The sequence below is a fragment of the Melozone crissalis genome, unplaced genomic scaffold, assembly GCF_028551555.1.
Source record: "Melozone crissalis strain CALT ecotype California unplaced genomic scaffold, PUWL_Pcris_2 ptg000005l_1, whole genome shotgun sequence".
NCBI lineage: Eukaryota > Metazoa > Chordata > Aves > Passeriformes > Passerellidae > Melozone > Melozone crissalis.
Genome location: NW_026535783.1, coordinates 49,651,023 through 49,675,812, shown reverse-complemented (window position 1 = coordinate 49,675,812; position 24,790 = coordinate 49,651,023). Strand labels below are relative to the sequence as shown.

The 24,790-nt window shown below is 36.2% G+C and overlaps 1 protein-coding gene across 2 annotated transcripts; it reads left to right on the top strand.

Annotated features, from left to right (window-relative positions):
• Positions 1-2,236: 2,236 nt before the first annotated feature.
• On the top strand, positions 2,237-24,788 carry POC5 (POC5 centriolar protein). Of its 2 annotated transcripts, XM_054282595.1 has the most exons (11): positions 2,237-2,320; positions 6,691-6,838; positions 13,047-13,219; positions 13,586-13,762; positions 15,977-16,081; positions 16,789-16,968; positions 18,071-18,233; positions 20,991-21,109; positions 21,852-21,965; positions 22,804-22,980; positions 24,423-24,788. In XM_054282595.1, exons 1-11 carry the CDS (start codon positions 2,237-2,239, stop codon positions 24,570-24,572), a joined length of 1,590 nt encoding a protein of 529 aa, XP_054138570.1. In that variant the 3' UTR covers positions 24,573-24,788. The 2 variants fall into 2 exon arrangements, with proteins under 2 accessions (XP_054138570.1, XP_054138562.1); XM_054282587.1 differs by lacking the exon at positions 6,691-6,838 and having other exon boundaries at positions 2,246-2,320; positions 24,423-24,787.
• Positions 24,789-24,790: the final 2 nt, after the last annotated feature.

The following is a 24,790-nucleotide window of genomic DNA, read 5'->3' as shown; positions in this document are numbered from 1 at the left end:
GCATGGCCAGCCAGGCAAGGGAGGGGATTGTCCTGCTGTGCTCTGCACTGGGGCAGCCTCACCTCGAGTGCTGGGGGCAGCTCTGGGTGCCACAGTGTAAGGGAGACATTCTGCTATTTGAGAGCATCCAAAGGAGGGCAGTGAGGATGGTGAAGGGCCTTGAGGGGAAGCTGTATGAGTGACTGAGGTCACTTTGCTTTGTCACTTGTGATGAAGGAACCTTTTGAGTTTTGGAAGACCAGAGAGTAGTTTCAGTGATAAGTAGAGAGCTAGATCCACTTGATTGCATGTAAGGGGCATGATCTTAGAAAACTGAAAACAGAACTCGGGGCGGTGGTCTTAAGTTATTGAACAACAATTTTTAGAACTTCTGGTTGCAAGCACACATATAATTCCTATAATGCTAGATAGTTGGTTCTTTGTGGTCTTCATAAATGCACGCACATCTTTGAATAGATCCACAATTTGAGAAACCGTGTAGGAATGCATATGAAATTGAAGTTGACTTTTTAGGATTGCAGAAGTGTTTTTTGGTATTGAAAGACTTTATCAGCTAGAAGAAGGTAGAGTGCTAGTATAGAGCTGTTTCCTTATGTAGAGAGGCTAAAACCAAGGATATATATAAGGAATAACTCATGTGAGAGAGGAAAGGAGAAAATTATCAGACCAGGAGGCAATGAAAAAAGTGGAGCTGATGAAGGTAGTATTTCTTCTGTTATCTACTCCTAGATGTACAGGAATAAAAAGTACAAAGTAAACCTTCATTGGACTCCATTTTTATACTTTAAAAATGTGGTTGGTATATGAGGGTTCAGAAGGAAGTAGGAAGATGGTGATCATGTCCTTTGAACCTTGAGCTACAGGAAATCCCAGCATTTGAAACTAACTTTATATTGTTTTTAAACATCCATCATCAGCACAGAAATGAGCTTGTCATTCTGAAAGGTGTAAAAATATCCATGGCAGAGAGACCTTTTGTGGTGCAGGAAGAATCAGTGTATAGAACAGCTCAAAGAGCAAAAGGATAATTTATTTCTATCTGTATTCCTATATAGAGAACTGTGTGGGGGGTTTGATGCTTTGAGAAACATTGATGGTTTTTAAGTAGGATATTCCCACCAGTTTTATGACGGTACAACTTTCTGTCAGAAAATGCATCTGTTTAAAAAACAAGAATATTATAATTGACAGTTGTAAAGATCTCTCTAAAAATAATTTTTCCTTGCAAGTTGTTTGCTACACTGTACAATCAGTCAGTTCCTCTGGTTATTTATGGTGGTATGCCTTCTCTCCTGACAACTCCTTAGTCAATGTGTCTAATTGTCTTTCGTGTGCATCAGGCACCTATATCACTCTGCCATTCATTCATTAAAAAACTCACCCTGCTTTATACTCAGTTTCCTCTCATTTTGTAATTCATCTTTCCCTCCTCTGCCATATTCGTTAGAGTCCTTTTCCCTTTATTCTGTCAAATCTTATCACAAGAGCTTCAGTTCTTCACTGAAAGACCTATATGAGGCTGTATTAGATTAAAAGATACGTATATCTTTCACAAGGTCTTCAAGCTTATTATCAATTCTTCAACATTGCCTGCTTCCCAAATATGCAAAGAATGCCTCACTGTCTTGCTAAGAAATTGCTGGAATGATTGATATTTATTGAACCCAAGGTGTTACTTGTCCTTCCATAGCTGTTCATGTTCCTGGGCCTGAAACTCAAAATGGTGATGGGAGACTGATGTTGACCAGTGAGATCCAGGGTATCGAAGCGAAGTGTGAAGGACTGTTCAGGGCACTGTCTTATCTTGGGCTGTGGCTGAGGTAACATAGTGGGTGGGCACAGTGTAGCTTATACATTCTTACGTTGCTCTGTAGGAATTTTATACTGAAACAGCCTGATAAGCTAAAAGGCAATACAGTGTGAATAAAAATGACACAGGAGTATATCTGTAACTGCAACAACTGACATTGTTGCTTTGGGGTCTTTCCTTGTTTTCTTATAAGTTAGTGAAAATATTTACATTATATTGAGTATGGTTTGGGTCAGAGCATTTCCAGCATTATATAATGAGACTATTCAATCAGTTTAGTGCACAGAATGGGCATTGATCCAGTTGTAACAGCAGGATCTGTTTCTGGGGAAAATATAAATAAATTCTTGGTGAATATATATTTATGTACTGAAACTGAAAAATGAAGTTCAGCTTCTACTGTTTTATAGACTTACTTTGTGCAGAATGTCATCTGATGAGGAGAAAGGAACAAGTCCAGTTTTCCCAAATGACTTTGTTCAGGACAGTTCTGTTTCTTCAGATCCTCAGGTAGGACAGAGGCAATATAATTTGATTTACTGTCATGGCATTTTATTTGGTAGAGGATAACTGTGAGGAAATCTAACTAAATGTTCATCTTTTTTCTATTTTACGTACATAGGAAAATAATAAAAATATTAGTGAAAAGAAACAAAGTAGAGTGCAAAAAATACTGATACTAAAATATGTTCAGTTAGATTCCATTTCTGTGCATTTCACAAGAACTTTATGTAAAAATTCTTACCTAAACTTTAGACTTCAATCTGCTGCAAGTAAAATAGGTAATTTTCTCAGCTTTTTTTCCTAGTGTTATTCTTTATTTGTGTTAAGTCTTATCAAGAAGCCAGAATTTGACACAGTGGGATAGAAACCCATGACTTTTGAGAGATGAAGAGTAACTATATTTTAGGCTTTCCCCATGATTCAGTTTTGTAAAAACTGAATTTTTTAAAATGGATTTATTTTCCTTGGAGTAGTATTATGGCCCAGTTAATCACAGAAAGTAAATTATTGCTTTTTGGTTTGTTTTTTTTTACTTGCTGCATCAAGTACATTAGGACATTCTGTAACTATAATACTGGGGGTTGCCTTTTCTGTGCTCGTCATGCTTTCAAGAGGATGCAATGATACTGGATAAAGTCGTTGTACCATTCTTTTGAAAGCAGCAGATTTTCATAATTTAATAATTGTTTATTCCTATTAGCATAGTAGATTGTGTGATTTTTTTACCTTCGGTAGGATACAGTCCAAACCAGGACGGTTTTGGCAAGAACATATTTTGCTAGTTGCCCTGTAGAAGTGCATCTCCACATTTTTCACGTAGTGAAATGGGCATATACAGTAGCAACACTGTTTAATTAAGGGGTTTTCTTCTTTCTTTTTTTACAATTTGGATTGACTTGTACCTTTAAAACAACTTTCTATGGGGCAATTAATTTCTGCAGTTCATGTACATCTCTATTTGTGCTTGTATCTCATGGATAAGTTTTCATAATCTTTGTTTAGGAATAGTAATGCATGAGTGTTTCCAATGTTTTTTGTAGTCAGAGAACAAGATAAAAGCATCATGCTACAAATTTTGAAGGACCAGAAATTTCTGTTATGACCTGGTTATGATTATCAAGGAGGCTCTAAGGCCACCTGGTAGATAACAATAAACTTATACTGATGAGTGACTGTTTTGTGAATGAGAATATGTCTAGAGAAGAATAGCACAGCTGGAAGTGTTCCATATCAATTGTTGGCCAAACTGCCTGACCATTTTGTGGCTGAGCAAAAGTTAATGCATGTCATTATAGGGCATTGTGCAAATGCCTCTTAAACAGCGACAGGCTCCTGGCATCCAACACTCTCCCTTGAGGGGAAGCCCATTCCAGTGTTTGATTGCCCTCTCTGTAAAGAAATGCTTCCTAATGTCAAATCTGATCCTCCCCAACACAATTTTGAACTATTCCCACTCATTCCATCACTGGGTCCTAGGGAGATGAGATGGGATCGTCTCCCAGGGAATCTCTTCTCACTTCCCCTGCTCAGGAAGCTGAACAGAGCAACAAGGCCCCTTAGCCTCCTTTTCTCCAAACTAGACAAGCCCAAAGATACCCCTGGTAGGAGTTGGTTACTGTTGGAAAAGAACAGCACTGAGGTCACAGCTGATGAATAGGAATGTTGACAGGGAACTACAATACTCCATTTAGATAATTTTGGAAGGTCTGTTCTGTTTTGCTTGTTTGGGCCTTTTTGATAACATGTTGCTTTTAAATAGAGGCCAGCTTATTACTTTTTCATGACAAAGAAATCCACTGGCTCTTAGAGAATGTCCATTACTTATAATTGTTATGCAAGACTTTATCCATTCAATCTGTTCTTGTCATATTGTCTAGTAACCTTGACTCCAATCCTTTGCAGTATCTGTAGATTTTAATTTACAAAATAGAAAAAAATTATCAAAAAACATCTGGTTGGGTTTTTTGTGCCATTTGTTCATTGCATCACTACATCTTCTACAAAATCAAGGCATTAAATAGTCGAAACTCCACAGACCTTCAGTCATAGAATTACATTCCTGTAGTTTTATACATTAACAGAATTACTTGCAGTTGACAGAACGGCTTGAAAGTTCTGTTAAAAGCAGAACCACAATAATAAACCAAAGATATGTTTTTAAGTTTATTATGGTTTTATTTTAAATGTACTGGTCAATATTGCATTCCAGTTGCAGCATACTTGTTATGGAGCATTTAAGACTGAGGTAATACACTTAATCACTCAGTGTTTCCATACATATTCCCACTGCTGTCTCCAGGATTCTTTTTTGTGTGTCATAAGTTTCTGATTACAACTGGGATACTGTGCTTTCTTTAATATTTGCCTTTCAGCTTCATTTCAATAGTGTTGTAATATTGTAATTTATAAACATTTATTTCCAGATTTGTCACTGGATGCTGTTTATTGACACTTTCTGTTGGCGCGTAAGAGTGCGTATTCCTGTACAGATTGGATTCTTTGAGTATTAATAAAAGAATTAGAACTTGAAAAAAATCTCCTGACATAACTTGATACCCATATTTTGAATGCTAAGCATGTCTATAGTAGGACATATTGTGTGACAGTGAATAAATTGGGTGACTCAACATGAGACACCCACTTGCATCTGACATCTACTAGGTCCTTTGAATTGATCATGGAAGCAGCTGGATCAGCTCTGTCTGAGAACTATCTTGTTTGTTGGGAAGAATTAGTTTTATGTTGCTATTTGGTTGCATGATCTCTTAGAAGAAGACAGAGGTGTGATCTAACATCTGCAGAATCATTTCATTTTTATTAGTTAAGTCTTTATTGTCTTTTTTACTCAGATGAGATTTTGCTGCAGGGAGTTTTGTATGGTTCCATGCAGTTCCTGATTGAGTAACAGATCTAAAGATATCTGTTTTCTTCTTTTGATATCTTATAAAATTTAAACTGTACACATTTAGAAAGATGTCTGTAGAAAAATTAGTAACTTGTTGATTTGCAGCTAATTATACCTTTTACATAGATTGTGACACACTTACGTGTCCAAAAGATATATCATGTATTTGTAATTCTGTAGCTTTGTATACATTTATTTAGGCTTCTACTTTGAACGTGATAGATTAGAAGATGGGAAATGGACATTTAAATGGAAACTAGAATGCAGATTAAATGTACCAACCCTAGCTTCTTAAATTCTCTAATTAGTTGAAACAGAAAAATATAGAAGTTACACTGAGAGTTTTGAAGTATTATCCTTTTCAGTTGTTAGATTCAAAAACATATTGCATGTAATTGACACCTTTCATTGATTGTTTTCCCTCTAACTTCCCCCACGTTTAAGAGGAAATTAATTTTTGAATTCACACTTGGTTTTTGAGGTTTGACCTCATTAGGAGTCTAATGTGATATAACAGAACTAATAACAGAACTAATGTGATAATACTAAGTGAAGTAAAAATAACTGCTAGTGACCTGGTAAAGTGTTTTCCAATGGGTATTGTTTTCCAAAGCTTTAATTAGTAGATTTATTGTAGTAAGTAACTAGTAGTGGTACTTGTTTAATTAATTACTAGATTGCATGTTTAAGTTATAATACAGATTGTTTACAGTTTCACAATGAACACCGAATACCATCATCCTGAAAATCTCTTTCATTAGGAGGTTTCAAAAAAATATTAATTGGCTTACTTAGGTGTATAGCATAATGCCACATACCAGTTAGATAGGTTTTTAGCTTCTTAATAGGAAAGCTTCTTTCTAAGTTATATATACACATTCCATATACCTGTATAATTTTAAAAATAAATAAGGTGAGAATAATTATATCCTCTCTAAAAAAACTTGTGTATAATCAAATCACTTTTGATGATTGGCTTTACAACTTCCACCAGAGAAATTGCAATGTTACAGAGTGTGAAGTGTGACTGTGTTCAGTAGCATCTTTGTCATGGCTATAAAAATACATGTTTTTCTTTGAAGCACTACTAGTAGTCATTAGAAATAATAAGGGCCAATTAATAACTTAGATGATCTGGGACTGGAGTTTTTTTCCAGTTCTTGTTTTAGATGCCTATTGTAGTATCCAATGCTGGAATCTCATAGAGTCTTTCTGTGCAGCTATTGCAGTGCATTTAGTTGTAATCAGAAGGAATGTGAACATTAAACAAATGAAAGTTAAATTATTATAGTCATTGTGGGAAAACAACTCACTTTTGCAGCTTTAGGGGAAATCCTCTCTGTTTACACCATAGTAATTAAAAAGAAACCTCTCAAAATTATAGAAAACAATATGGACTTCTTTTTACATATGCCTAATTTTTAAAAATGTAATTATAGTTTTATAATTCTTTGTCACCACTTTGCAACAGGATGAATATGAAGAGCTGTTTCGTTATACTGTAGTGACTCCGAAGTTTGAGCAGTGTGTCTCAAAGTTCCCTGAACCTGCCTCAGAAAAGAGACCATCTGAAAGAATTTACAGGTTAACAGGTTATGCCATTCACCATAATACTCCAGGTAGTATGCCCAAGGCTATGTGTTGAGCTTACAAGAACAATGATACAACTTTGGTGACTTATATTTTTTAATAGCTTTAGTTTGAAAAATACATGTATGTCATTTGTAGTACATTTGCATTTTGCACAACAAGAAATGTAGGAAGGCATATTCCCTGAAGGGTTCTCTCTCTGGCATCACTTTCAGATGACAGTGTTGATGTGTTGGCAGTTCTTTGTGTTTTGTGGGGCTGATGTTTAAAGATGGTTGGTGTAATAAGAGAAAAAGGATACCCTTACTTACAGTATACTTGATTGACATTTGATGTGTCACAGCTGGTTTTGCTCAAGCTGGTAGGGCTGTGATAGAGAAATTTAGAAACATATAGAAACAACGATTCAATGAAAGCGAGGATTACCTTAAAAGGGCTTTGTGTAATGACTAATCATGTCACTGCATGAATGTCATTCTTACTTTTTTAATTCAATCCTGTTATTCTAATTCAATTCAATTTATTCTAATTCAATTCAATTTATTTCTTGGTATTTTATTTATCCATGTTACTAATGCATCACAAGACACTAAACTTGGGGTATTGTGATGCATTAATAACATGGATATTTTTAATTGTCTTGTTTGCTTCTGTCACTAGCATTTAGATTGAGAATTTTGCTTTGCTGTTAATTTTGCTTCAGAAGAAATTGTAAACAAATACACCTGCATTATTTATTTTCTTGGAAGCTAAGCATAATCAGGCAAAACTGACTTTAAACTAACTTCTATTCTTTATCATTCTATTTAATTTTTAAAATATTTAGCTATCTTTTTGTTTTCACTTTGATAACCCTTGTGGATGGCTTTGTCTGCTGTTTAGAGGAACAAGTGACATACTTGTACCTTCCAACTTGGAAGTTTGGTCAATACTATTTCTTTAGGTTTTTAGATTCTAAAGCAGCTGCTAGACAATCTGTGTGGAAGGATTAAGGCTGCAGGAGATAGAGAGTGGTAGGTGATGACAGCTGCATAATGACCTTTAGCCCTTCTGTCCAGCATATCTTGCCTAGACCTCATGGCACACTCCTAGGATACACCAGGCCTTAGCATGAGCTGTGAGTTAGCCAAAGTCTGAGCAGGACTTAGGTGAACATTACAGCAAAATGTCAAACCACAGAATGTCTGCAGTACACAGATCGCAGTGCAGCTGTGACTCCTGCTGCCAGTCTCTGTTTAGGAACTGTCATGAACTATCACGGCACAACCTGTCCCCACCTGCTGCGACAGTGTGTGTGGGTTAAGGCCAGCTCAAGTCTGTTGCTATGTTGAAAGTTCATTTTGCTGTTTGCTTTTTTTAATGCTGTGTGCTGGGTCAAGCCATGCTTCTCTGGGTAGCACAGAAATGCCTTCCGCGTTCACGCTTAGCTAAGGCCACTTATACAACCAGTTGATTCCCTCAAATGGTGCAGCCTTTTGTGAGAAACAAAGGCCACCCAGAGCCCCTTCCTGTGCTGAGATTACTTCAGCTTCCTTTAAAGCAGCTGTGGTCATTCCCTGTATTCTTTCCAGAGCTCCATGAGCAGTGTACTTATCTCCTCTGGATGTTCTTCCATTGTTGATCAGTCACATTATAAGTCACAGATTGTCAGGATTCGAGTACACTTGCAAAACTCTTGATTTGTAGAGCAGTTAATGTCAGCTGCTGGAACTGTTTCTCAGCCTGAGTTGATGCTCTTAAAACAGTAGAAAATTTCAAACCCAGCTATGTGGAACTATAATATGGAGCAAATTTTAATTTGGATATTGTCCTCAGTGCTCTCTGCTTAGAGTTTTGTCTCCCAGTTTGAGTGGAATATTGTCTTGTAAGGGATTTTTTTGTGATGTGTAATACTGCTGTTCATAAGAAAGAATATCAGAATCAAAGACTCTTGCGCTTTTTTGGTACATGACTTTATACTCTATCTTTTATCGTATTTGTCTGAAAATTGTAGCCAGCCACCCAAAAGAGTCTCCTGTCTCCCTGTAACTCTGCTCTTACTTTTTATTTTTTTTTTCTGGGCTGCATTGGGTTTGCATGGCCAAACTTTAGTAGTGGGGGTTCTACAGGGGTGGCTTCTGTGAGAAGCTGCCAGAAGCCTCCTCCATGTCCACCAGAGCTCTGGAAGCTCCAAAGGATGGGAGTGCAGCTGGCCAAGGCTGAGGCAATTTGAAATGGTGGTAATGCCTCTGTGATAAGAGATTTGAGAAGAAAAAGAAGTTTTGCATCATTGTAATAGTGACCACAGAAGAGTGAGTGAGAATATGTGAGAGGAACAGCTCTGTACACACCAAGGTCACTGGAGAAGCTGGGACAGGGGGTGCTCCAGGCCCTGCAGCCCATGGTGAGACAGCTGTGCCTCTGCAGCCCATGGAGGTCAGGGGGTGCAGGGATGCACCTGCAGCCCATGGAGGAAACAGACCTGTGCTGGAGCAGGTGGATGTCTGAGAGGGGCCTGTGACCTCATGGGAGGCCCACACTGGAGCAGGGAGCTGCAGACCTGTGGAGAGAGGAGCCCATGCTGCAGCAGGTTTCCTGGTAGGACTTGTGACACCGTGGGGGACCCACACTGGAGCAGCCTGTCCTTGCAGGACTGCACCCCATGGAAGAGTGACACACACTGCAGCAGTTCACAGATCTGTTTCCATTCACAGAATGGAAAAAAGTGATTAAAGACAGTAAAAAAGATGCTTCTGAACTTCCCAGAGAACACAAGAGACAGGAATAATATTTACACAGATTCATCCTGCTTCTATCAATTAAAATGCTATAAACAAGTTTCCTTTGCTTTGCTACTTTATCAAAATATGTGTTTGCTGTTCAAAATATCACTGTGTCTTCTCGTCTGTTAGAGAGATGGGTCATACCTCCTAGAGAAAGAGCTGGAAACAATCTAGTTGTAAAAAGGTTATTTCAGCTTTGAGGAGAAGATCTGATCAAAATCTTGAACTCTTCTATATAATCACTACTATTGATTGATGGTGATTATGTATTGAAGTAATGCTGGCCACAGTGTTAATGCCCTCAGAATATCTTCTTTTTTTCATGATGGTAATAACGTGACTTTGAATGAACAATGAGAAAACTTTAAGTTTAATAGTATACCTCTAATGCTTAAATTCAAGCTTAATACTCTACCTCTAATGCTGATCAGGTGGGATTGTTTACCAGGTTTTTTTCTGAAGGATAGTTAATTTTTTTGTTAAACTTCATTCTTTTGGCACTGCTTGCTTGTTCATACTAAAAATCAGGCTTTTTGACATTTGGCTCTAATGCTGCTACTGTGTTTAAATAACAAAATCATAAATTAATAGGTTAGTGTTCTATAACTGTGAAACAAAATGAATTAATGTGTTGAGGATGGAGTTAAAATCTGAAAGTTTGCCCTTCTGCAGAGCTCCTCAAGTTTACAATGTATTTTACCCTTCTCCATGTGATGGTATTGGAACCGACAGAGTTTCCAATGCCATGTGATGCCTTCTGAAATGAAGTTCTGGTTATAAAGTATTCTTTGGTCTGGATGCTACCATTATGGTGGTAGAACTCTGATTACTGGTAATCTCTATTTGTTGCAGAAAATTTAAGTATACATGGTATCTTCCCTAACAGCTTTCAGTCAGATAAGAGAAGTAATTGGAATAAACATGCTGTACTATTCAATTCAGTTCAATGTCCAAATGTTTTTAAACTTTGAAACATAAAACTTCATTTCCTGTTCTTGTTATCAGTTTAGTTGATTAAATTTGAAAATTACTAAGACTGGAACAGTAAATTATTTGTTGCAGAGATGTGCAATGATGACTCATACCCAAAGAGTGGAAAAAATCATTCTCTTCAAGCCTTCTAGTCCTCAGTATATATCCATTAAACTTCTTAGAACATTTTAGCAAATTGCTGTGCTCAGCTTATGCCACTAATAGCATCTAATGTGTGAGAACAGTGTCAGAGCTTATTTACTTAATAAAAGCAGAAAAACTCAGATACTAGAACAACACAGAAAAGCTCAACTGTAGTAACAGACATCTGGATAAACAGCTAATTTCATTACCTCTGTCTAGAGATTTGTTGCAGTAAATGGGTGTGGAGATTATTAAATAAAGTGCATTTCTATACTTATCATATCCAAATGGTTCCAGTATCCTTGGTACCTTAGTGCGCTGTAACTGAGTGACATCATATAACTCTATGGAGGGAGAAGAGGTGACAGAAGGAGAGCATTAGAAATAAGAATTAAATTAATGTGTGTACAACTGTAGAAAATTATGGCAATGCTGGAAGGCTAAGATGAATTTCATAAGATGATGTTATAAACATGTAACAGATACATTTGGTGGATTCAGTGAAGATATTATACATCCTATGGTAAATGAGAGAAATGAAAGCTGTGTTAGGATAATCTGTTCCTAGGGAGAATTAAGGGGGAAGGTAGTGATGAACTAGTAATATTGTGATTCTCAGACTGTGGCAGTTCTTAGCCTATTTTAATATCCTGTTTTGATTGGTTACATTTTATTCTGTTGGGTTTTTTAAGGTATCTTACAAACTGTTCTGTGTAATCTAACCAAGTAGTAGAAGTTTAAAAATAAAAACAAAGCTTCATGCATTTCATGTTACAGCTGAAGGAAGGAGTGACATACAGGAATGGGGAAAAGTGGTGAAGGACAGAACTGTGAATGTTTGACAATGGTAACAGTGCCAGATAATTTTATTGTCATATGCCAGCCAGATTCTTCATCACAGAAATTAGATGTATTTCAAGTAATCTGGATCATCTGTCTGGCATGTCATGTACTTTGGGCATTTTTAAAAGCAACAAGTATTCAAATTCTGCCACTACTTTAGCAATACTTCTGTCATTTTCAGGAGAAACAATGACAAAAAGCTAAAGCCTGATTTTAATTTACTCTGTCACGGGGAATAGTCTCTTTATGGTCTTTTGCTTTTGCCATAGGGGAGAACATTTAATCTATAGAAATGGTGTGTTAGATGGCACTCCTTTAGCTCAAGCTGGTGTTAATTTTATGATGTGTGGTTGTGTATTGGGAGAAATATCAAAAAGCAGTTGTAACTGCTTCTGCATCTCAGTTCTTCCTTGTTTCCCTTTTGTTTTGGAGCATGAGTGTAGTCGTTTTGTGGCAGAGTATTAGCTCTTCTCATTTCCTTAGGAAAGGAGACCTAACAGTAAAAATAACTGTAAAAGAATATCAGCCATCAGGCTCTGCCTTAAATAAATTCAAAACACACTTTTCTAATGTTCACTGAAGATACTGCTTTGTGACAGATAAGCTTAATTCTTCTTGATTGAATCAAAAAATAGTACCCATCAGACATTACTTGTTTTCAGAAGTGAAGACTAAAATGTTGGAGGTTTTCTGTTTATGAAAAAAGAGAGTATTTTTTTGAAGTTGTTGTGTTTGTTGTTATTAGCAGGAATCTGCTAATATCTCTTCTAATTTTCTTTTATTCAGTTGTCAACTCTAATAACAAATTTTCTGTAAGGAATAACTAAATATAAAACAATATTTTACTTCCCAAGTTTACTTAAATATTAACTTTATTATCAGCTCAAATGCATGCAAACTAGCTTTAGTGGTACCACAGCTCCTTAAAGTGAGGAATTGTTGTATAAGGCATTATATAAATTAATGGTAGATATGTCCTTTCTCAAATTGCTTGAATGCTAATTAGATGAACAAATTTAAGGGTTTAAGAAAAATGCATGCAGGTATGTATTAACATCAAAATATATCCACAGGCTACTTTGTGAATTTGTAAAGGAACAGCACAGACCTCAGGTGTTTACAGGCTCATTGAGAAAGAAGGCAGAAGTTAGTAGATTGTTTACCTGAGATGTTAATTGCCAAGAAGCCTTCACTTAGAGATGGTATTTCTGGCTGTATTTTTAGTGGTTGCTGTGATCATTCTCTTTCAAATTAACGTGTATTAAGGTACTGTATTTTAAGGGAGCTCTACTTTTGAATTTACTTATGTTACAATTGGATTGTCAGCTTAAATATATGTGTCCAGAAAGCATGTATTAGAATTGGATTGGTTTTTCTTATGTGGGTAAAGGACATTTCTGGTGTTATAAATATTTTATTTCCTTTTTGCAATTGTCTGTCTTCTGACTTCCATCCAAAGTGTGGACCAGTCAGCCTTTCCAGAGTGTCAGTTCTTACTTTCTTGTTTCATTTTTAGTCTCAACATCAGTGAAGCAGGCCGATATGGAACAACCTGCTCTTCCAGAAACAACTTCTTCCACACATGGTCCAGGAGAAGTCAGCAAAACCACAACAACTGAATTAACTTCACCAGATGGAAAAGTCACTCAAATAGAAAATATAGTTGATCTCTGGAGTGGAAGTCTTAAGGTATTTATATTGTATGGAATCCTTAAAAATCATTCACAGATATCATTGTATTGTAGAGTTAATGCAGGAGAAGTTTCAGTGTGATTGCTGAGAGAATGGTATTTTTTGTTGTTGCATATTGCACATAAGCATGTGTAGCACAGAATATCTTTTTTCAAAAAACTTTGGAATAACAGTCTCCATTAGGGATGTTCTGATATCATGATTCAATAGCTCATTTTATCTCATAATACAGCTGTACACAGCCTGTGTAATGAAAGTATCACTGCAAATATTTGTGTCTTCTTAATTGCTAAGTGTTTTAATATGAAAATTGTAGAGAGGAAATAAACTCATTGCATTACTGTCATCCTTTTAACTTTTCAGACCAATATTCTGACTGAACTGAAAACTTGGGAACTTAATTTGATTCAACAACACAAGCTTCAAATGAGACAAGAGAAAGAGAAACATGACACACAAGTGAAACAACTGCAGAATGAGATGGAAAACCTGAAAGAGTTACTTCGTACTTATGAAATCTCTATTAGCAGGAAAGATGAGGTAGTAACTCAATTTCATATTTTAACAGTTCCTCTCTGTTTAAAAATATCTACACTAAATTTTTTGGTCCATCTCTTTGAACAGCATTTTTTTTTAAGTAAATAACATAGAGAAGTAAATAATACATTCAGACTGTATAGTAGAAAAATAATCATGGTTGCTAATAGAGTTGTCTATACTAACAATGAAAGCACATCATATGTGTTATGTTTTGCACTGTTTGTTTCTTAAATCTAGAGTCTAGTCGTGTTTCTCATGTATTTCATGAAGAAGTCACACAGGTGTAGGTGAGTTTATTAGCTCTTATATTTCAAAAGCCTCTAAATTTTCAATTATTAGATTGGTTTTCCTCAGTTTTAAATGTTGAGGAGCCTCTATTTTAAGATTCTTAGGAATTCGACATTTGTACATATTCTTAAGATTGGACATTTGGAGTCTCTGGTTTACACTTTCCTGCTGGCAACAGTGCAAACAACTTGAAAATTAACTAGAAGCGTGAAAATGGATATAAAATCTTGGCAGTTTTGCAATCACCCAACATAAATGAGTTTTCTTTCTGCTACCCTGAACATATTACCTAGTACTTGAGAACACTTAATAGAGTTTGGGTTTCTAATTCCTACTTAAATTTTCAAAAAACATACATTACAAGAGTTAAAATGTGAATGAAGATAGTGTTCTATGTTCGTCTAGAAAACACACTAATCTTAAAGACCAAGCAAATATAAATGTTGTAACATTGCAATAACTGGATTAGTCTTATACCATGTAACTAGTACCTTGTGCATGGCTATTTCAGCCTATACCTTTCAAACATCTAATTCTATTGGCTGTCATTGTATGTCAGTCATATTTAATGTGCCATAATTCTCAGTGATACTTTGAAAGCTCTATTTCATTATCTGCTGCCAAAGAAATTGTTTCTTCAGCCAGTTTTAAAGTTCTGATTCTAAGGAAAAAACCCCAAACATTTGAATAGAAAATTACTATTGCTACCACCTGAATGGAAGGTGGCAGTGCTTCCATGCTTCTGCATATCATTCCATAATTATGAAATCTCCTGTATCCTCATATGGACATAAACCAGAGTCCATCAGCCCCACAAACAAGTATTAGATTCTTATTACACATTGTAAAGCATTTAAGATTTACAATGTGTAATAAGAATCTAATTTATTTGCAAAAATATGCTGATTAACAAAAATAGACTTAGGCTAAGACTTCTAATGTGTAGCAGTATGTATGCAGCATTGAAAATTGATTTTTATGATACTTTTTCAACAAAAGTAATTAATATATCAATTTAATTTGTTTTCTATTTTAATTTTAGTTATCATTCATTTAATTAGTGTATATTCAATAATTATTACTTGTAACAAATGGAATATAATGTTAACATATGCTAGCATGTATTGTCATAAAATCTTGTTCTCAACAATGTTTATGCAGTAGTTAAAATAACTTTGCATTATTCCCCTGAGTCCCACTGTTGACCATTAGAGTTGCTCATATATGACTGATGGCAGAATCTAGCTTAAGAAGTTCAGCAGAAGTAGGGAGTAATATTCAGATTTGGTCTACCAAATTTGCATCATACCTGGCTTAATTTTTAGTTGGGGAACCTCAGCTCTTCATGTGTAGTCATTAAATTTAGAGATTGCTGGGTTGCAGTCTCTGTCCAGTATGACATCTTGCCTCTCAAACATTTTAATTGCTTGAAGCTTATATAGTATCTTTCATGAGATCTTCTAAAGAGAGTAACAATTTCTAATAAGGTTTTTCTGGTTTATAGCAACAACTTAGCTTGTTTATTCTGTTCAGACAAGTGAAACAAACTTCTAATATAAATGTTTCTGATTTATTAAAAGTCTGTTTGAAATAAGACATTCTTCTGATGTTATGCTGTGGTAACATTTAATTAGGAGAAAGTAGTTCAGAAACAACCAAATGTAGGAGGAAATAACTCAGTTGAACTTTTCCTAAAACTACAACATGGAAGTACCACAATCTGAGTGTCAAAGCCACAGGAATTTTACTTCTCATTTGAACTTTGATCCTTGTTTCTTATTTGATTAGAGTAAGGGGAAATTTCAGTAGAAAGCATCTGTTAAAAGCAAGTGCTTTAAGTGAAAAATAAGTGAGACATAAAGTACATTATCTTTGATCTTACGGTGATCATAGATAATGAAATAGTGTTAATGAATATTTTTGCAGGTAATTACTAACTTGACTCAAGCATTAGAAAAGCAAAAGGAGAGAGTAGCATTGATGAGAAAGTTTGCACTGTGGCGGATTCAGCATGTTAAAGCCAAACAAGAGGTATGTGCACAAAATCAAAATGCTGTGAAAATTAAACCTCTGAACTCAAAAGAGTCAGAGCTGCTGCACTTCTTTTTACAGTTTGAAGAAATCATGGTGTTTCTATTTTGATGTGTTTGACAAATAACAGTTTGAAAAGATCAGTTCTAAAAGGAATGTTGCTGTCAGAATACTCTCTGGAATGGGAAAAAATCTGTTGCCTGCTGACTATTTTGAAATAGAGTAGAATAATAGAGTTGTTTTAAAGTAGTTTTTAAACAATCCTGAAGTTTAAATTTATTCAAAATGTAAGTTTTATGATAACTACCTGCAGTCTTTGTGACTGCAGGTTTTATATGATTCCTACAGTGAATCCAAATGTGCCACATACCCAACAAATGGCTTCATATGTCTGTTTACACAGTGTATGTGAGGTTGTTGTTTGGGTGTCATTAAACTAAGAGTAAGACCACTGTTGTGTGTAGCCTAGGAGCTCACAAACACGGTTTCTCATGGTGAGGAGAGTAACATGCATTGGCACATGTGCAGAGGCAACACTGAGCAGCTGATGCTGCTTGTGTAACACTTCACTGCAGGACCTGTAACTCAGTTAAGGGGCTCCTACTGTGGTCTGTGTAATAAGCTGTAAAACAAGCATCCACAGTAATATACTGAGCTTTTTATCAACCCAGAACTTTTTTATTATGTGTTTGTATTTACTTCCTAAGGAATATGCAATTAGAATGGCAGATAAACATTTCCAGACAGCTTTGATGAAGAAAGTGTGGGCTGCATGGCGCTCTGTTAGTGAAGAAAAATGGAAAGACAAAGTAGCAAGAGCCTGTCAGTTAAAGGCAGAAGATGTATGTGTTCAGCTAACCAATGATTTTGAAGCAAAAATTGCAGAGGTAAAATCAATTTTTTTTTCTTCTTTTGCTCCTTGACTCCCAACCCCTGTTCCTCCAAAGGATGTCTTTCTCAGCAAACCTAACAAACATGAGTATTTTCCAGTAGAACAGAGCTCCCAAGTATGCAAGAAGATATGAATGGATTTAAGATCTTTGTAATGTTTTTAGACGTGCCTTTTTTTCCTGCATCCGATATAAAATGTTGCCAATCTGCATACAGAGATTAAATAAGTTGTGCCTTCCTGAAATAAGGCAAATCTCTGTTTGCCTACTAATGGGAATGCCATTTGTTTTCTAACAGCATTCTGTTAGTATGAGCTATGCATTTTGAGGTCTTAATGAAGGAGACAATGCAAATAGAAGACCATTATTACTTTGAATGATCATGATGAGTACAATATTTTTTTTCTGTAATAGCTATTCTGTTAAAGGCTGAAATTAAGTTTGATTTTTCTTTAGCTTGCTGATTAAGTTGTTAAGGAATTTTCAGAGCTTAAGGTGAAATTTTCAACCTGTGCATTGGTGCACGCTAAATAATCAGTTTTAAAATGTCACTTTCAAGAAGTTTGTATTTCAGCAAGAAATTAAACCTAGAATTTTAAGAACAGGCTTACCAAATGTGTCTTAACAGGACAAAAACTGTAAGTAGCAACTTGATCTGATCTTTTCTCAGTATTTTAGTTTTTTACAGTATGTAGAGAAGAGACACTGGTGATGAAAATTTACCCTTATACTTAAATCATTGTCAGAGAAGACATGCTCTTCTGTTGAATGAACCCATATTTAATCTGCAGAGATCTGGGTTGTGCCAGATGCCAACTTCTAAAAGACAAAAGCTTGCAAAGATATATTTCTGCTTAGGTAGAGTCTGACAGTCCTATATCTTTTGAATAGTCTTCTCCTTAATATGCTATATTATTAATATTGTGCTGTACTACAAAGAAATTACAGTGAGCTGTTAATCTCTGGTGAAGCAGAGGTTTTCAAGTGAAAACCTCTGTCTTTGTAAATATAGTAAATTATTTTTAAAATTAATTGATTAATATGTTTGTAGTTTGCATTCAGAAGTAAGAGAGACTTGTTTCCTTAATCTGTTTTGTAGTTAACTGCTGCTTTGGAACTGACAAGATCTGAGCTTCTGCAACTGCATAGTGAAAGAGATCAGTATGAGGACACGATGAAGAAGGCCTTTATGCGTGGTGTATGTGCTTTGAATCTGGAAGCAATGACCATGTTTCAAAGCAAGGACAGTAGGCCAGATCCTGGTTAGTATGACTAGCAGGTTTAATCTGGTAGCATGTGTGCATTTTTGTTGGATTTGTTTGGGATTTTTGGTTTGTTTGTTTTAATGGAGTTCCTTTTCTCTTTTTTTTTTTTAATTTGAGAATTTTTGGCAATACAGAGTTTAATTAACTTTTATTGCTTTAAAATGTCCTGTTGAATATTTTGAGAAGTACTCTGAGGCTGGACTTCATACAGGTGTAGCTGAAAGAAGGAACATGTTCTCTCCATCTCACATTGCTGGGAAAGTGGTAAATTCCAGCTGAAGGCAGGAAAGGAAGTCAAAGGTGGCAAACTTCTTAAAATGCGAGGTTATGGAGCATTTAGACAAAATCCTGAAAATTCCTTTTTACTCTGGAATCTCAGTGTGCTATGAATCAGCTTTTCCCAGACAGCTCTCCCTTCTTTCTTAATCCTGCTTTTGAGTGTAAAAAGGGCAAGCAAATCTCTTGGGTTCTGTATTTAGATGTAACTCCATGCCAGAACAGGAAACACCAGTCTGTTTTTATCAGCAGCATACCTGTAAAACCTGTGCAGCTACACAGGAAAGTGCTGCACATGCTTACAGGTACAATGAAATCACTCTCTCAGACTGAGACAACCCATAGCAGTGGGAACCAAATTGTGCTGGTGGAGCCTTAGGTTAAAGAGAAAATAGCTGTGCCAGCAGGAGTGCCACAGCTATATGAGTGGCTCAACAGCTATCTGTACTGGCAGTGGTTAATAGCCTTAGACAAGTAACTTCAGTTGCTAAATTTAACAATCTTATACAGAAGTTTCTGAACTACTTTAGAGAAATTCTTCACCAAAATTATAGATAGAGAAAATAACCTGAAGAGGATGTAAGAAGATACTTAACCTGAGCAGCTGTCTAAGCCTGTTAACTATAAATGGTATTTGTGCAGTTGCTTAAGAAATTAACATGCCGTTAGCAAAGTGTAGCTGTGTGCTAGTAAAAGTTTAGGATCAGTATAGGTAGAAGGTTAAGAATGAATGATTTATTGAAGATACTGGGTTTGGGAATAAAATTACAGGGCATTTCCCAAGTACTTTGTTTTTCACGGTGTTATTAATTAAGAATTATTCTATCTTGAAGCATTATCTTTTATTTGTTTGTCTGTTGTTTTAAAAAAACATGCAACAGACACCAGGTCTCCCTAATAATGAAGGTTTATTGACTGGTGTGAAAGCATTGTTTCTGTAGACCTATAAAAATGAGAGTAAGTAGTAAGGAAATAAAGAAAACTGAGCTCTATAATAGTTGTGACCAATCCTTTATTTTCATGGACCCAAAATTTTGCTTGATTTTTCCTAAGAAGCTGGAACTGATACTCTACACCAGCGCAACACCTAAAGATTTTGTTGTGCTGCATGTTAGGGTACCCATAACTCATTTATTTGTGTATCCACTATTATGCTTTTTAATCAGGCTTCATAACATTTCACAGACTCTTTTGTCCTCGGTCCTGAGCAGATCATCAGCTTCCACCACCTCTGGTACCACCTTCTCTCCTGCCCCAGGCATCATACTATGTTTTGCTTACAGCCAGATGGTGGTTTTAATGTAGTTAGTTACATAATTATTTAATATGGTTGAACAACTGTTGATCTGCATTCTTAATCAGGTAGAACAGTGATCAGGACACTGGAGGACTGCAAACATCAGAGAAGATTATTGTGATTTGTTTCTAGTCTTTTGATCTGTGGACATCAAAACTTCCATGTGCCAGAACCAGTCAGCAATTATAAATGTATATGAACACTGCAGTGCCACCTACTGTCACTGGACATAAAATGCAGAATTTCACCCCTTTACAAATTTATTATTTGGTTATTTTAATATACATTTAATATACACAAAATCTACAGATAAAATACACATCATATATCATTACAGTGTGTTTGTTAATAGTGTGCATGTGTCACAAACTTGATGGCTTCATAATATTTAGTGTCAGTGTTGATGGTGTTAAAGTTACCTGCCTAATTACTTAGTAGTATATTAAGATTATTTTAAACTCTTCATGAATTTAAAGGAACACTGACACCACAGGAATTCATAAGTTTTTGCTTATAAAAGTCCTAATACTGTTTTCCTCCAGTAAAATAGATCAGATCTTACTGATCTATAACTGTGCATTTGTCCTGTCTGTGCTTAAGCTTAAAGTGTGTGTACACACATGGATATGTACAAAATGCACAGTCTAGTACCCTTTTACTCTTGACATCTACAAGTATTGCACAGATTTGAAGCACCTTCCTTTTATTTTTCCTTCTTATTTCAGCTAATTTAAAAAACCAAACACAACTACCACATGGTGTCACTCTAGTTCCTGGAATGAGCAAATGACCTTTGTGTTTTACTACCTAGACTGGATTTTCTCTCTTGGGGATAAGAGCACCACTTGCACACTGATACTAGTTTTGGCAAGCAGTAGGATGAACCTCAGTTCTTTGCACTACAAGTAGGTGACATGTGCCACAGAGATGTTGAGACATAGAGAAACAAGCCCCTTGAAAAACATTTATAAGCATCTCAAAAGAGGGCAAAATACAGGAATGTTTGTTTATATCTGTCTACCGACCTCTATAAAGAACAGCCTGCTCTTTTTTATTAGATTATACAGAAATCCCAAAGAAATATTAAAATTTTCGTTCTAACTTATCTTCCCCCATATCTCCACCTCTTAGGGTTAGCTAGATTATGTGCTTATCCCATTACTTTGTGTTTCTAATAATAGATACAGGAAGCAGGAGAAATGATCATGCAACCACTGGTGCAGGAAGGCCACCTCCTTCACAATATAATCAACCCTCACCACCACCTCCACCAGCAGCTGCTGTTCAGGTGGAAAACATGGTAAGCATGTTGCTGGAACAGAACTGTATTTCCTAGTGACAAAAGAGAAATACCTTGATTGGCGCTTTTTTGAAGAGAGTTCACATGTGTTCAGACTGCACTGTGAATCGGGCACAGCTGCTGTGGCTTGCTGTACTTTCATTCAGCTCTTTTTTATTTTAGTGAAAATGCATTAAACTAACAAAGACAAGGTCACTACAATAAGTATAATTTGCTCTCTAAGGTTCTCTCTGGAAAAAAAGCTGTTAAGAGGCATTTTTTTTATAAACTTGAATTTAGTATATTCTCAAAACATGAAAAGCTGGCTTGACTTCAGACTCCTTTTTTAGGAGGGTAACACCTACAGACATTAAGGGAACTCAGCTTATTGTCCTGTCATACCAACTTAGCCTGATCATCATCTAGTAGCATGGTTGGTTTGGACCTGCCCTGGAGTCATCCTCAAAACTTTGCCACTGTAAAACAGCATCATGCTAGAGAGTAGGTTAGAACAGAGATGATGTGCATGCCTGTCTCCTTACTTTTCATTCTAATAGTGACAAATGTTATTCACACCATTTCTATAAATTTTAGACAAGTAATTTTATATTAGACAATAAACAGTAACACTAGAGGTAAAATATCTGCGAAGACATTGCAATTGAAAGGGTAATTGCGATGGTGAGAAAACTGGCTATCTAAGGAGTAAAACCGTATTTTCTAGAAAGCAGTACTCATTCTGTATAAACTGGTTTCTTTTCAGTTTTGTTGCCACCTGGCTCATGCAAGCACTCCTGAGACCAGGCTAGATTCTGATTCTCCAGTTATCATCACTAGCACAACATCAGGATCTGGTGTGACATCAACGCAAAAACTGGTAACATGCTAAAGTTAACTTTTTTTCTTCTTTTAGGATATAATCATAACAAATATTAGTTTGGGTATTGTTATTTGTGCATTTCTCAGAGCAACACAGGTATGTAATTGAGGACACTGCCATAGAGTTTATATGGCAGTATGAAGACACTAGGTTGAAAATGCTCATTTATGTTACATAAACTCATTTATGCTAGGAGCAGTTTTAAATTCTGTTTTTAGGTAGGGCAGTGTGGGAAAGTGAAGAATAGAAGAGTGCACTCAGGTATAGTGCAACAGCAAAAATTGGTGTTTGACTTTTGTCATGGAAAGTGCTCATATCCTTGTCTCATTATCCTGCACTTTGAAATTTCTCCCTCATTCCCTTTTCTGTGCTTTGCGCTAAACTGCCCTCCTTTCTTTTCCATATTTGACAGAGTTTGCTATCAGCTGTCAGAGAAAGATGCATTTTTGTATGCATGGGAGCTTTTTTTGTTATCTGCTCTGTCATTGCTAGAAAGGTTTTCCACAATGATGGAAGTACCTTCAGCTGTCACTCAAGCATGCAGTCAGCCAGCAAAGCTAAACTATCCATGCTTCTTGATTTTTGTCAAATTAGTCTTATTTCCCTCAGAACAGAAGTCATTTACTTGAAATGCTATCGCACAAGTAGAAAAAATGGAGTAATCCTGGTTGCAGCCAGGTGGAGCAAATTCAGTCCTGTGTAATGTAATTGGACTACCTGCAACATCACATGTTCCATTTAGGCATGTGGTAGATAAAACTGAGCAGAAACACCTAGCATTGTAAATATTATGTTTAGAATTTTTTTACTAATTAATATTTAATTTTTTTTATAGTCCATGCCAAAAGTAATAACATCTGCACAACAGAAAGCAGGACGAACAATCACTGCTCGAATCACAGGCCGAGCTGATATGGGACAAAAATCCAGAGCTTCTGGGAGTTTAGCAGTGATGGGAGTTGCTCCACCCATGAGTTCAGTTATTGTTGAGAAGCATCATCCAGTCACTCAGGTAAATCAGATTGTGTATTTATGTTCTTAAAGTATTTTTATTACAACACATCTGGTAATAGTTTGAAGAAAATTACCTTGTGAAGAGGTATTAGACAAAGCTAGACAAATTAGACTTTAGGCCTGTTGAAAACAGCAAACAGTACTTTGTGTCTTTGTGTAGAAGGCACTGGTGAGGAGATGTCATGGTTTAACCCCAGGCAGCAGCCAAGCCCCACACAGCCACTCAATCACTCCCCCACCAGAGAGTTTGGGAAGAGAATCAGAAGGGTGAAAGCAGGACAACTCATGGGCTGAGAAAAAGACAGTGTAATAGGGAAAGCAAAGGCTGTGCACACAAGCAAAGCAAACCAGGGAATTAATTCAGTGCTTCCCATGCACTGGCAGGTGTTCACCCATCTACAGGAGAGCCAGGCCCCATCATGCAAAATGGCTACTTGGGAAGACAAATGACATCACCACAAATGTCCCTCCCTTTTCTGCTTCTTTCCCCCACTTTGTACACTGAGCTTGGTGCCACATGGTCTGGAATATCCCTTTGGTCAGTTTGGGTCACCTGTCCTGGCTCTGTCTCCTCCCAACTCCCCAAACACCCTCAATCTCCTCACCATCGCGGTAGTACCAAAAGCAGAAAAGGCCCCCATCTCCTCCTGTGACTCACAGCCATGTGGCTTGCTGCACACAGAAGAATTCAAGAATTTGGGTTCCTAAGCAGAAATTAATGTTTAAATTTTATGTTCTTAGGAGTTTAGAGATTCAGTGTGGTAATTATTTCATTAAGAACAATTTCTGGATTCAGATTTTGTGACTAGTGTGACAAGGAAAGCACCTGAACTACTGTTTGCAAAAGCTAACCTGCAAAAATGTAATAACTGTGACAGGCCTGCAGAAACATTCTGTGTACCAGTTCTGCAATTAAAAATCTTAAGTGTTGGTCTTGAGTTAATTTGAGAAGGAAGAGAATTTACCTTCATAAAAAGCAGAATGAATATGGTTTATTACACTAAGGTAGCTAGTTTTATAGGCAGAAAATTACTTCTTGATAAAATTGCAAACCTTTTATTTTCAAAGATCTTTCAGGGACTGCCTTTTGAAGTAACAAATACTTCAAAAGGAAAATTGGCGCTACAGGGGAAAATTGTGAACAGTATGGTAAAATACTAAAACAAGCCAACCTTGAAATAAGACTGAGATGATAAAAGCTTAAAATACTTAGTTAACTGGAAGTTTAGCACTTTGTATTCTAAAAAGTGTTTTACAGATAAGAAAGGAAAAAATCTTACTCTTTCTATTAAATGACCATTTATTTTTTTCTTTCATGAAAAGTGTATTTCAGTTTGTTAGGTTGCAGGTCTTTCTTTTTAAACTACAGCTCGCCTAGAGCTATTTTAATGTGAATTTTTTGTGTCATTAAGTGTTTTGATGTATCTTATTACTTTTCAGCAAACCATATCACAAGCCACGGCTGCTAAGTATCCTCGAACTGTGCTTCACTCTTCTGGCTCTACCTTTGCGAGACCTGCAGGACAAGCTGGGCGAGTGCTTCAGAGCCAAACTCATACCAGTGTTCAGTCAATAAAAGTTGTTGACTGACTAACTATCTTTCTCACCAGTAGGGCTTTTTAATCAAGGTACCACTTCCCCGTCCTTTCAGATTTGATGCAGTAAGGCCTAAAGTACATATCATCTTTTTTCCCTTCTCTAAAAAAGGAAGGTTTTTAAAGTGAAAGTGCTTTTATAATAAAACCTGGAGGAGGGGAAAAAGAGCTTGAGCTTGTTGTTCTACCTCTAAACTTTTTATTATTAAGAAA